The sequence below is a fragment of the Oncorhynchus mykiss genome, chromosome 6 (genome assembly GCF_013265735.2).
Source record: "Oncorhynchus mykiss isolate Arlee chromosome 6, USDA_OmykA_1.1, whole genome shotgun sequence".
Classification (NCBI taxonomy): Eukaryota; Metazoa; Chordata; class Actinopteri; order Salmoniformes; family Salmonidae; genus Oncorhynchus; species Oncorhynchus mykiss.
This window is the reverse complement of record NC_048570.1, coordinates 69609272-69623111: the sequence shown is the minus strand read 5'-3', so window position 1 is coordinate 69623111 and position 13840 is coordinate 69609272. Positions and strand designations below refer to the sequence as shown.

The following is a 13840-nucleotide window of genomic DNA, read 5'->3' as shown; positions in this document are numbered from 1 at the left end:
CATGGAGAACACTGCGGAGGGTGGCAAGAACCTCCAAGTCAGTAAGGGGCCGGATAGAAAGAAAATCATTACACTTAGATAAGAAAAACAGTGGATCAACATCATCTTCTGGGCTGCCAAAAGTGGGGAAAAGTAGTTTGATAGGGAGGGAGCGCTCTAGAGGAGGCATGACAGTGGCAGCGGGAGTTCTGTTGTTTAACAGTATCTTCAGAGGGGTTTTTGTAGTACTACCTGTTCCTATTACCTTACTGGCCAAGCCAGTGGCAGAGGTAAAACCTGAGGGCGGTGCAGAAGATTTGTCCAGAAGGGAAAAGCACTGCATTACCTCCTGGTGCAGCCCTTCCAGTTGAAGGTCTGTGGCCTTCTGTGCTTTTTCCATCTCATTAACGGTGTCCTTTTGAGTCTGTTCAATCAAAAATCGTAGTTCCCCTGTGAGAGAGTTCTTCATGTCCTCCATAACTTCCTTCAGATAAGAACACACTCCCTTCACAACAGAGGCTGACTCCTCTGCTCTCCGTTTTTGTTTGTCCTCAAGAAAGAGTATGACTTGATGATGGTTAGTTTCCATTTGTGTTTTGAACCGGTGCAGTTTTCCTTGAATATCCTGCTTCAGAGAATCTTGTAAATATTTCTGTCTCTGAACAATTTGTTGTTGGTTTTCCTCCATTTGACAGGGAAGGTAATCCAACCTCCTCTGCATATCTGTCTGATGAGCCTCCACACATTCACTGAGTTTGCGAATGGCATTCTCCTGCATTGTCAAACTATGATTGGTGTGTGTCCATTGATGTTCCAGTTGTCCAGTGATCACAGAGACACCTCTCCCAGTCTCTCTGGACAGGGTAACCGGAAGGGTTTGAGGGGAGGGTAATGGTGGAGATGTTATAGGTGAGCCAGAAACCTGGGGATTAGAGTCAGTGCTATCGCACTCCATTAGTTCATTAAGTCCTTCCACAATGAAAGAATCCCGAACATGATTACCATCAGGTGTGTCCACATTGACACAGTATGGGGTTCCAACAAAAGACATGATTCAACCTTGTGTGGATGGTGTCATGGGTGTTTCTCTTCAAGTCCCTGTTTGGGCGCCAATTCTGTAGCGGTATTTATTAGAGAGGGGTAAAGAAAGCTTTTGTTCGGGCGCCAGGCAGGTATTAACCATGCCGAAAGGAAAAGAGTAGAATAGAGAGAACCACTACCAGACCCACACACATCAGCAGAAGAGACTGCCTAGAGTGTAGCCTGTTTACAAGATAGCCAGTGGAGAGAAAAAAGAATACACACCATATAAAACCCACATCACAGCACCGGGGTAACCCAAACAAGAATACCTCATACAATAATACTAATACTAATAATGGCAGAGCAATTCAACAGCAACTTCATACAAGAACGAACCCAGTCATCAACATAGGATTTGCAATAATCTGTATTATTTTCTAGTAGATGAGTGCAGAGGGTATGAATGTGGGGGGTGTTCATCGACACAACAAAGGCCTTAAAAATGTCCAGTCTTCTCGGCCACATGTCATTAGTACATCTCAATACAGTTCACATAACAATACACAATTGGCAAGCAACCTCCCTTTTAACTAACATGTCCAAATACTTCAGGCAGGGCAATAATAGTCCAGCTCTAATGCACTTCAATGGGAAGTGCATTGGAAAAATAGAGAGTCTGTTTCAGGGTAAAGCACTGGAACGATAGAGGGAAGAGAAAAAGAGAAAGAGAACAAGAGAGGTCTTAGCTGTGGTCTTCAGGCGTGCAGGTGTACTGTCTGACTGTCCGATGGTTTGTATGTTAAAGCTTCGCAACAATGTTGCTACTAATCCATGCGATCCATAACGGGCGTGGTCCCAAACAAAAACAACCACGACCTAGAGCGATTACACCGATGATTGAGTTAAATACTCTATACACTACACACGCTGAAAACAAACAAAACTTCTGCAGCACAGCACACACAATCAAACTGTCGCGCCACCAAAGAGCCCCTCCCCAAAGAGCTGAACGAGCTCTCTTTATATTCTTCTTCCTTACTGCTCATGCGCTCTTAAAGTGGCAGTGCACGGTGAAGGCTCTGTGCAGATTTCGCCACAATGTCACCTACCCTGATCTCCACTAGTTCCTCCACAAAGTTGAAGAGCAGTGGGTTGACCTCCCTCAGTTTCAGTACAGGCCGGGGTATCATCAGGGCCAGGTAACGCATGGAGGAACGACATACCTGACCAGAGAGCAGGGGACACACTGTTAGAGATAGAACTGCACAGAATGAAAATAGTCAAACACAGACACTAAGAAAACAGTGTTTTAATGTGTTCTGTCTCCATGTGATACACTGTGATAGGGTTATATGCTCTCAACATCATAGGATCATTCTTATTCCCGGCTTCAGGCCTGGTTCTTCAGTGATTTTTATCCATTACACGGTCACCAAAGGAAACAGAGGTGCATTCTCTTACCAGCTGCTCATCATGTAATATAAGGAAGAGTTTGTTGAAGTTCCTGGTAGTGTAAACATCACGTAATATAAGGTAGAGTTAGTTGAAGTTCCTGCTTGTGTAAACATCACGTAATATAAGGTAGAGTTTGTTGAAGTTCCTGCTTGTGTAAACATCATGTAATATAAGGTAGAGTTTGTTGAAGTTCCTGGTAGTGTAAACATCATGTAATATAATGTAGAGTTTGTTGAAGTTCCTGCTTGTGTAAACATCACGTAATATAATGTAGAGTTAGTTGAAGTTCCTGGTAGTGTAAACATCATGTAATATAAGGTAGAGTTTGTTGAAGTTCCTGGTAGTGTAAACATCACGTAATATAAGGTAGAGTTAGTTGAAGTTCCTGCTTGTGTAAACATCACGTAATATAAGGTAGAGTTTGTTGAAGTTCCTGCTTGTGTAAACATCACGTAATATAAGGTAGAGTTTGTTGAAGTTCCTGGTAGTGTAAACATCACGTAATATAAGGTAGAGTTTGTTGAAGTTCCTGGTAGTGTAAACATCACGTAATATAAGGTAGAGTTTGTTGAAGTTCCTGGTAGTGTAAACATCACGTAATATAAGGTAGAGTTTGTTGAAGTTCCTGCTTGTGTAAAAAATCTATATTGATAAAGGAAAAACAGTGTGCTATTAGCGTCTCTCTTTGGTACCTTGCGTGGCTCAAACTCCCAGTTGTGGATGACGCGTGCAGGGATGACAGCGGTGTCATTCCAGTGGCAGGTGCTGCAGTAGTACTGGCCCGTGTAGTCACACTGCCTGGCCTCGCTGGGCACGCCCCCTACAGGACAACACAACACAGTGAAGAGCATTGCAGCATGGGGCTCCGTGAGCGATTATGACACCACGCCACACAACTCTCACTGACATAACGGTCTCAGAGACAACTCACTGATCATGCAACTAACACTGTCACACAACACTCACTGACACATTCCGGAACAAATATTTTCCTAACCACAACATAATTCAACTCTTAATGAGATACTACAACTCAGCATAGCTTTTGATTTACATTCAACATCTCCCAGGGAGGAGAACCCTGGCAAGTAACTATTGCTGTAACTTTTAATGATCACATTATACTATCAAAGCTGATTTAACTCTCCAAGCTCGATGTGAGTGCATTAGATTAGCAGGCTGAGTTAAGCACCATCTGTTCTATTAGCATAGAGAGTGGATGAGTGACTGTGCTCTAGCTAAATCTCTTTAGATCCCCACAGAGAAGCACTTACTGGGCTCCAGGTTTACCTTGTACACTACAGTAGGTTTAGTCACATTAGTCTGTGAGAGGAGAAGAATGTCCACACAGCCCATTGACCCAGAGGTTAGGCATTGCTTTTATAACTGTGATTGTGTTAATACAACAAGGGTCCATAGACATCATGCCCATATATTTCAATTTGTGCTGACTGCTAATTGGCTATCAAGTCGGTCTCATAAAGGCTGAACACTCACTTAGTGACACAGGCATGCGGCACTCAGCACAGCGGTAGTCCTGCCGGTCCAGCCCGATCTCTGGGCAGATGCTTAGCTCGTACTCTGACTGGTGGCTGACCTTTGACCTCACGCAGGACTTGTTGATGAGGTTCAAGCACTTGCTATGGCAACGGTAGTAACATCCTGCGAGAGGGACAGGGGGACAGAGATTTTAGTCAACAGCTAACTACCGTTTTAAAATTCAATGTGACTTAAGATTCTGGAGAGAAAGTTGGCCATACGGTACACCAATTCAATTTCTCTCTCCAACTCAATTAATTCACCAGGGCCAACGTCGACCAATAGAGGAGAATAGAAGGTCTCAGGAGGGCAGTGTTGCCTAGCAACTAACGCTGTTCAGTTTTGGTTGCTTAGCAATGCTCTCTCTTTTATAGTTTACCCAAGTTCAGCCATACAGCTGTAACCGTTCAGTGTCCATGAGGTTTTACCACTGAGAACATTTTGACTTAGTTTTAATGCACTCTTACCTGTGCAGGTGTACCAGGTCTGGATGAGGCCCCAGATGATAGTGCTGCACTTATCACACGTCTGTTTCACACTCTTGCTCTTCTCCTTGGAGAAACGATGCTCCAATAGTACCCTCAGGTTTGGCTCATCCTCTTCAGGGTCCTGTTGAGTGACAAGGAGCAGAGTCAATCAGAACACAGCATTGTGTCAGAGACCTACACTATAGTCTCTGTTATTAATCAACTGGACGAGTTCACTGCAGCACTTTCAACCCACTCATTCTCACAGTGTGTGAATGACACCAAAACAACCCATATTTTAAACAATTCAGGCAATCCCAGCAGAATCCAGACACTGCAAGGGCTATACGGGGTGGTTTCAAATGTTTTTTTAAAAGTTAAAATGTGACAACCACAGCGAGAGACTGACATAACATGGACACGAAGACCAAAACAAGACGTACATTGCCTTCAGAAAGTATTCACACCCCTTCGACTTATTTCACATTTTGTGGTTACAGCCGGAATTAAAAATGGATTAAATTGATTTTTTCCCCTCTCCCCCATCTAAAGACAATACCCCATAATGACAAAGTGAAAACATGTTTTAGAAGGTTTTGCAAATGTATTGAAAATAAAATACAGAATTCTCTCATTTACATAAGTATTCAGACCCCCGAGTCAATACATGTTAGAATCACCTTTTGCAGCGATTACAGCTGTGAGTCTTTCTGAGTAAGTCTAAGCACCTTGCACACTTGGCTAGTACATTATTTGCCCCATTATTCTTTTTAAAATTCTTCAAGCTCAATAAAGTTGGTTGTTGATCATCGCTAGACAGCCATTTAAGTTTTGCCATAGATTTTCAAGCTGATTTAAGTCAAAACTAACTTGGCCACTCTAGAATATTCAATGTCATCTTGGTAAACAACTCCAGTGTATATTTGGCCTGTGTTAGGTTATTGTCCTGCTGAAAGACAAATTTGGCTCCCAATGTCTGTTGGAAAGCAGACTGAACCAGGTTTTCCTCTAGGATATTGCCTGTGCTTAGCTCTATACCATTTATTTTTATCCCCCCCCCCAAAAAAAAACCTCAGTCTTTGCCGATGACAAGTATACCCATAACATGATGCAGCCACCACCATGATTGAAAATATATAGAGTGGTATTCAGTGATGTGTTTTGTTTGCCCCAAACATAACACTTTGTATTCAGTGATGTGTTTTGTTTGCCCCAAACATAACACTTTGTATTCAGTGATGTGTTTTGTTTGCCCCAAACATAACACTTTGTATTCAGTGATGTGTTTTGTTTGCCCCAAACATAACACTTTGTATTCAGTGCATGAAGTTAATTTCTTAGCCACATTGTTTGCAGTTTTCCTTTAGTGCCTTATTGCAAACAGGATGCATGTTTTGGAATATTATTTTTCCGTACAGGCGTCCCTTCTTTTCACTCTGGCATTTAGGTTAGTATTGTAGAGTAGCTACAATGTTGTTGATCCATCTTCAGTTTACTCCTGTCACAGCCTTTAAACTCTAACTGGTGGAATCCCTGAGCGGTTTCCTTCTTCTCCGGCAACAGAGTGGCTGAGTTTATTGATATGCCATTCAAAGTGTAATTAATAAGTTTACCATGCTCAAAGAGATATTTCAATGTCTGCTTTTTTTTACTCAATTAGGTGCCCTTCTTTGCGAGGCATTGGAAAACATTGCTGGTCTTTGTGGTTGAATCTGTGTTTGAAATTCATTGCTCGACTGAGGGACCTTACAGTTAATTGTCAGTGTGGGATACAGAGCTGAGGTAGTCATTCAAAAATAATGTTAAACACTATTATTGCAGACTATTATTGAGTCCATGCAACTTATGTGACTTGTTAAGCAAATGTTTACTCCTGAACTTATTTAGGCTTGCCATAACAAAGGGGTTGAATACTTGACTCAAGACATTTCAGATTTTCATTTTTATTTAAGTTGTAAACATTTCTAAAAGCATAATTCCACTTTGACATTATGGGTTATTGTGTGTAGGCCAGGGACACAAAGATCTCAATTTAATACATTTAGAATTTAGGCTGGAAAACAACTAAATGTGGAAAAGTCAAGGGGTGACTACTTTCTGAAGGCACTGTATGCTACACAGTAATATTGTATTGACATTTCCAGAGGTAGTGAATGATTTGTGAATGGCTTTCATGCATACACAGTGCATACACAGTTCATGTTCACAAGTAAGTGCTCTGACTCTTCTACGTTGGTTGACTCTTCTTACGTAGATATGACTACTGCCATCTACCTACCATGACTAATTCCTTACCCCCTTAACTCATGGCCTATGGGCAGTTCAATACTTCCCTCTACCTCCCCTCTCCCCTGGTCTTACATTGAGCTCCTGTAGTTTGAGGCGTAGGTGGATGAGTTTGACCACAGTGTCCTTCTGTCTCTCTGAATGCTCAGGCAGCTCCAGGATTAATCTCTTACACTCCTCTATGGCCATCTTCAGCTGCTCAATGTCCGACGCTACAAACGAGCCCTGCACGGGGACATACAGTAAAAACACACAAACACACATAAGTCCATGCATGAGCAGACACCAAGTCTCACATTAACACATACTGATTGCCATTTAAACTGCACATAGACAGACAAGTGTATCCATCACAGTTGTGTTTTCACTAAGAATGACTTTTCATGCAACCACACCGACTAGTCAGTGGTTCACTAACATCCAAAATGGACGTATAAGGATTGTTCTTACGACAGGTCGAGAGAAGTGGTCCTCTGCCAGTCCCAGGTCCATGGCTCGGTCCAAACTCTGGTTTCTGCTCTTAGAGGAGAAGAGCTCAGGTCTCAGCTCTGAGGAAAGACAGACAAGAAGTACTGTAAGCATTGTTCTCTCTCACACACACAGTAAAGCTCACGCACGCCCACTTAAACCTCACACACAACACCTTTTACAGAACACACATTTGTCTAAAAGGAGTTTCACCCTCTGAGTGGATAAAGCAGTCACAATATACTGTTTTTATACAAATATGTGCTCTGTTTAAAACCAAAGGGAAACTGCCTTTGAAGTGCTAAAGGTCACTAGGTAACAGACTTAAACCTATACAAACTCAAGATTAACAGGCAGATATGATTAATCTAACAGTCCCACTGTACAGATGTGGGCCAGACATCAGCTTACGCTCCCACAATTTACACCTCACCTGTTGGATTTAACAAAGGCTATCATCCCTGATTTGCAATAATCTTATTCTTCTTCGTAAAATTATTTGGGAAACGTTTATGCTACTTCATTAAAGGGTTTGACAACAAAGAATTTAGAATTATAGTACAAAGGCAAGTCATGGCAGATAGGAGCTTTATTCTCTGACACCAACTCAAATGTGGGTTGCTGTATTATCAGACTAATCACACAGAAAAGCAATCTGACAATCTGATGAAGAAAGTTCTCCTTGGTTTAGCTCGGCTCCCAACTTCAGCACCAGAGCATACACAGTTCAGCTCGCCAGTCTTTAAATCAAAGGGAGTGCTAGTAGGCCTGGGGGGCATGTAAACTAATCAAATATTTAAAGCCTTAGAGGAACCAGAGAGAGGCTTTAAGCCATTTTGTGTGGTTTTGTGCCAGGGTACCAGACATTGGCTGAGGGCTAGCCTCTTTGAAACTCTAAGCTTCTACATCTCCAAAGACCACTTCCTGATAAAAAGCTGCTTCCCAAAGCTTTTACTTTTGGCTGTAACAGACGCCCCAACACAGTAAGAAATTGATCAATTAGGCCTAAAGATCACGAGGGACAAGATTCCCCTCCTATCATCATAAAAAAAATATATATATATATATATATATATATATTATGAAAATACAGAGATGCTACATGACATGTGCTATTACATCAGCAGTTAGCCTGGACCCTCGGCAATAAGCATTTTGGATGTCTAACAACTGACTAGTTCAATAGATAGACCTAGAGCCAGAACATATCATTACAACGTTCAGCAGGTAGTAGTCTCAAGGTAGCCCGTATCAAGTAAACCCATACCTAATCTCACTATCTAGGCCTGCATATTGTTTGTACCTGCATACACCTCAGATGACATCATGGTAGCGAGAGACAAGACATCCTGAGTCGCTGGCTGCCAGAAAGTGCTGGAGAGGCAGACAGATGCAGCTGAAACCTAGACAGTGTTCTAGTGAACTAGGCTAAGTGTAGGCATATGATTACAGGAATCGTTCTGAACCACAGTACCACCTAATGCTCCTGTCTCAGTTCCTCTCATTACTTTTGGCCCATAACTACAGATCCAAGGTCAGTTGATGTTCTTGATGAGCTCATAATGGTTAGGGCGCTGTTGCAAGAGTGGTACTAAATCAGATATTAAGCAACAGAGATATGGAAAGGACAGCAGCCTTCTTCCTCTTTCAGTCTATGCTGTTGTTTAGCTGTACAGTCAGTCACATCATTTCAAAATGTATAGATTGTTCCATCTCTTGCAGACTATAGTTCTGCAGACAAAGCTTGCTCTGGTACCGGTTGCAGCACTAAACTTGCAGATGCAGACTGGCTGCACAGACAACATGAACTGACTTCCCATCAGGCTACTGCACTACTCCATCTTCCATAAGAGACTGCTGCAGTGTCATCAGGTTGCCGGCTCATCCATTCTCCAGGCCTTTGCTGAGATGAGTAAAACACACAGAATCTGCCTCTGCATTCTCTTTTCATCACATGGCAATCACATTCAGCACAGGTGTTAATTCATTTCACATTCTATAACACATGTATATTGGGACCCATCAATGAACTAGGCTCCTATTCAACCCGCCAGTCACACTCACCATCTCGAGAGGGGGTTTTACCCCCTGGGGGGCCGCCCTCCTCCTCACCCCGATCAAAGGGGTTGAGGCGGGCTTGGCGAAAAGAAGCAGGTCTCTCATGATATTCCATCTCACCGGCTACATCTGTGGAAGACACACAACACATGGTCAGTCATGAACCAGAAGGACGAGAGACACATGGACTAGGCTACGTTCCACCTAGCCAAGCCTCAAGAGAAAGGGGGGGGCTCAAACTCGCTCTAACTTGACACTCCCTCAAGGACAGAGTGGTTATTTTCTATCCAGTCAATATGGCTGTACTGCCATTTATTGCTTTGTAATTTGATCCTGTGAGTGTTCATCTTCCATGTTTTATAGATGAAGGTGAGCTACCATAAGCATGAGGATATGGGTACAGAGAATTGGTACTCAGGCATGGTTGATATGCCATATTATGATGTCTTGTAGGGATCAGATATTGACACATGTAATATGCATTATCACAGACACATAACCATAGCACAGTCATCAGAGCTGCAGGATCAGCTCAGATGAGCACCCACACTGTCTGAAAACAAGCAAGACTCCCATTAAAAGTAATAGTTTAGAGGGTTGTCACTGTTTTTGCTTTGACTTATAGCCTAAACATGTCCTCAAATACTATATTTTATTATTTTACATGCATTTAGAAGCTATTTTACCAGAGGTGGACCAAGTCACTATTATTCGAGCGTCAAGTCACAAGATGAGCCTTAAGTCGAGTCCCAAGTAGAACAGTTCAAGACTCGAGTCAAGTCCAAGTCGTGCATTCTAAGAGCAAGTCAAGTCCAGTCACAAGTTTAAGTCAAGTCTCAAGTAAAAAAAATAACTATACATGCAAACGCCTTGTCCAACTACAAATCTTTGTCTATCTATTGAGGCTACCAGACAGCCCTTTCCATTATTTTGCTACAACACATTTTGACTAGCCTATGTAATAGTAAAATAGGGACCTTGTAGCAGTCATAAGGGCAAGACATCAGCTGAAGACACGTCAACGTGCTCAGAATGTAGACTTATTTACACGTCTTGGTAATCCAATGGTGAAAGCCAGATCATACAAAATATATGAGGAGATTTACCAAATATACACAGGCAATAGCCCAAAAGAAATAGCTTCTGTATCAGGCTTAACCTGTCCTATCTGAATGGACACAGGTCGAGGGCAAGACTGTACACCCTCCCCCCTGAGAAACCAAATCTAACAGGAGCTCAAACAGGTAGGCCTACATAATATAAGCGCTTGGCCCCCCCAAGACCATACAATTACCCAATTGGCAATTACAACCAATAAACTGGTTCTACAATGTAAAAGGAAATTTCCACATCCATTGGTGCATTCGTCTTAATCAGACTTAATGATTATTCATGATATTTCAACCCCATGCATACATGGAACAATATGTTCACACACATGACAGAAACATGACAGAGTCATAGGACACAGACACACAGAACCCCGACATAACCCAGGGAATATGAACAAAGGAAACCATACATTGAATTTAATAAACAGAACTTCTACTTCATGAGTCTTACGAACGTTAATGTGCACTACACACATTGCGCCAACTCAGAGTAAGAAATGGTTGGCTAAATGAAATGGTATCAATCGTATGTTTATCAAACCAGAAACATAAATCTCTACGTGTTGCAATAAACGGTATGAATATAGAATGATGAAACTTTAGCAATTATTGTAGTATTTGATGGAATATAGATTTACCTCATAGGGCATATGCATTTAAACGTGTGAAAGCAACAGCAAACATTTTAACAGGAAAAAAGCGGAGGCTAGAGCCGCGCAGGAGGCTATGGTGCGTCTTCGCCACAGTAATAATTCATTTTAACAACAAATTCCAAATGCCAGCTTCATAAGTAAATTACCAATTTCAAGCAATTGTTACTAACCAAAACACCAGTAGGCATATGATCATAAGTGTTGCCCCGTTGCTGGTGAGTTTACAAAGTAAACCGTTAATATTCTTGATCACCACATTTTTTTGGAGCTGCATATTTATCGTCTCTTTTGCTCTACACTCGATCGTATAGTGAGTGAGTGGTACAGCAAATCATCAATCTCTTCGCTTGCTCGCCCAACCTGTGTTGATTGACAGTTTGCTGGTCCGATCAGAGTGCCGAGTGTGCGTTTCACTAGCCAATCTGTTGCAGGTTTTTTGCAAGGGCGATGCTGCGGCTACTGTCTCTGGCTACGTGTAGAAATCAATCCACAGTATAATCTGTGCCACAAAATATTACAAACCTGGCCAGATCATTTTAATTCATAAATCTCATGTCAAAGTCGAGTGCTGATGCTCCAAGTCATTTTCCTTTTCTATCAAGTCATCAAATTTCATCAAGTCATGTGACTGGAGTCCACAACTCTGCTTTATACAAAAAATTGGTATACAACCTGTATAGTTCCAATACAATATTTTAGGTTGACAATAATTATATTAAACAATTTGATATCACATGCCATACTTTTATTTTGCTGCATAACAAACATCTGGAGTATGCCTCTACTGCCATGTATTCAATTTAGACTGTTTTGGATATCTCCCTGGCCAATATGGCTGCCATATCACTCCATTCTGGAACGTCAAGGGTTTCTGACAATATCCCTCTATCTAGTAATTTAATAGTATCTCAACTAGCTAGTTAGATAACGTTACCTACAAAACAAAAGGGTAGCACGTAAGAAGAGTTTTAAAACATTGGAAGACTTGCATGAGCCAAGTAGCCAGTAACTATAAACGGCAATGTTATCAACAATGTTAGCTGTGAAAACTAAAATCACTGTAAATATGAATAGCCAGCTTGCTAGTAAAACAGTCGTTAGCTTAGCTAGCTAGCCTACTTGCTAGCTAACATTCCCTAGACAGTTTACTTACCCCATTGTCCACCTTCAAACAACAAGATTTCATCCGTATATTATTGATGTTGGACACTTTGAACGCTGTGCAATCAGTTTTCTTCGCAAAAATATACTGTATCCTCTGGTTCTCTGTCATCACCATCATACAGCATGATTCCAATGTTTTTCTCTGTCAGCGCAGGAATACTTCTTTGCAGCGATACCTCGCGGGAAATTTATGTAACAACAACCATGACTGGTGTTTTGCTGGCAAAAGTGGTATGCACTTGATGCATGCGTACATGATACAACATTCATAAATCAACCTGGATATCGTGGCATTTTGTTTCTTGAATCACTAGCTCTGTCTCAACGCCTCAAAAAAAGAGCTACACAAAATCTGAGTAGCGTTTGGTGAAGATTGCTTAGAGACAGTGTTTTTTTGTTCATTGTATGCTTGTTTAAAACCAACAGGGTCATCGTCACCTCATGAATGCCAGAGCAAGAAAGGAAAATATTGCTTTTGTGTTGGGGCCATTATAGAGCCACCTCTCAAGTAGCTCTTCTTCTCATCTCTCCTCTATAATGTGTTAACATAACTAGATATGGCCTTTACTTTGCTAGCAGTGTCAAATACTTTTCCTCTACCATTTTTGGCAGTGTTGTCTGGGTATAGCTTCCTTACTGTGCCCCTCTATTATCATCCTTCCTCCTTGTTTCCTTTGGCAGGAGAGAACAAATAGATAGATCTTCCTCAATGGTACTATCTAATTATTGCAACTGTTGCACTGAAGTCTCCCAATTGCTGCTGGATCTTGCTGCTGGATTATCTAAAGCAGGAAGCACCAGTGACTCGTTCAATAAAGAAGTGGTCAGATGACGCAGATGCTAAACTACAGGACTGTTTTGCTAGCACAGACTGGAATATGTTCCGGGATTCCTCCGATGGCATTGAGGAGTATTGAGGAGTACACCACATCACGTACATACCCCAACCAGAAGCCATGGATTACAGGCAACATCCGCACTGAGCTAAAGGGTAGAGCTGCCGGCTTCAAGGAGCGTGACTCTAACACGGACACTTATATGAAATCCCACTACGCCCTCAGACAAACCATCAAACAGGCAAAGCGCCAACACAGGACTAAGATTGAATCGTACTACACCGGCTCCAACGCTCGCCGAATGTGGCAGGGTTTGCAAACTATTACAGACTACAAAGGGAAGCACAGCCGTGAGCTGCACAGTGACACGAGCCTACCAGACGAGCTAAATCACTTCTATGCTCGCTTCGAGGGAAGCAACACTGAGGCATGCATGAGCGCATCAGCTGTTCAGGGAGACTGTGTGATCACACTCTCCTCAGCCAACGTGAGTAAGATCTTTAAACAGGTCAACATTCACAAGGCCGCTGGGCCAGACGGATTACCAGGACGGGTGCTCCGGGCATGTGCTGACCAACTGAAATTTTCAATATGTCCCTGATTGAGTCTGTAATACCAACATGTTTCAAGCAGACCACCATAGTCCCTGTGCCCAAGGACACTAAGGCAAACTGCCTAAATGACTACAGACCTGTAGCACTCACGTCCATAGCCATGAAGTGCTTTGAAAGGCAGGTCATGGCTCACATTAACACCATTATCCCAGAAACCCTAGACCCACTCCAATTTGCATACCGCTC

General features: G+C 42.2%; 1 protein-coding gene across 7 annotated transcripts in view; it reads right to left on the bottom strand.

Moving 5' to 3' along the window:
• Positions 1–12550, bottom strand: part of LOC110526473 (differentially expressed in FDCP 8 homolog) — a 31558-nt gene extending 19008 nt beyond the window's left edge. The window contains exons 1-9 of one of the 7 annotated variants that reach the window (XM_036980862.1): positions 12194–12212; positions 9282–9404; positions 8521–9120; positions 7200–7297; positions 6825–6986; positions 4464–4605; positions 3955–4119; positions 3150–3277; positions 2112–2225 (exon numbers count right to left, since the gene is read on the bottom strand). In XM_036980862.1, the coding sequence (XP_036836757.1) occupies positions 2112–2225; positions 3150–3277; positions 3955–4119; positions 4464–4605; positions 6825–6986; positions 7200–7297; positions 8521–8545 (834 nt within the window). In that variant the 5' untranslated portion in view covers positions 8546–9120; positions 9282–9404; positions 12194–12212. Of the gene's footprint in view, positions 1–2111; positions 2226–3149; positions 3278–3954; positions 4120–4463; positions 4606–6824; positions 6987–7199; positions 7298–8520; positions 9121–9281; positions 9405–10252; positions 10518–11210; positions 11329–12193 lie in introns of those variants that run through there. The other 6 variants (XM_021607470.2, XM_036980858.1, XM_021607467.2 and 3 more) reach the window with 6 other exon arrangements.
• Between the last annotated feature and the right edge of the window lie 1290 nt (positions 12551–13840).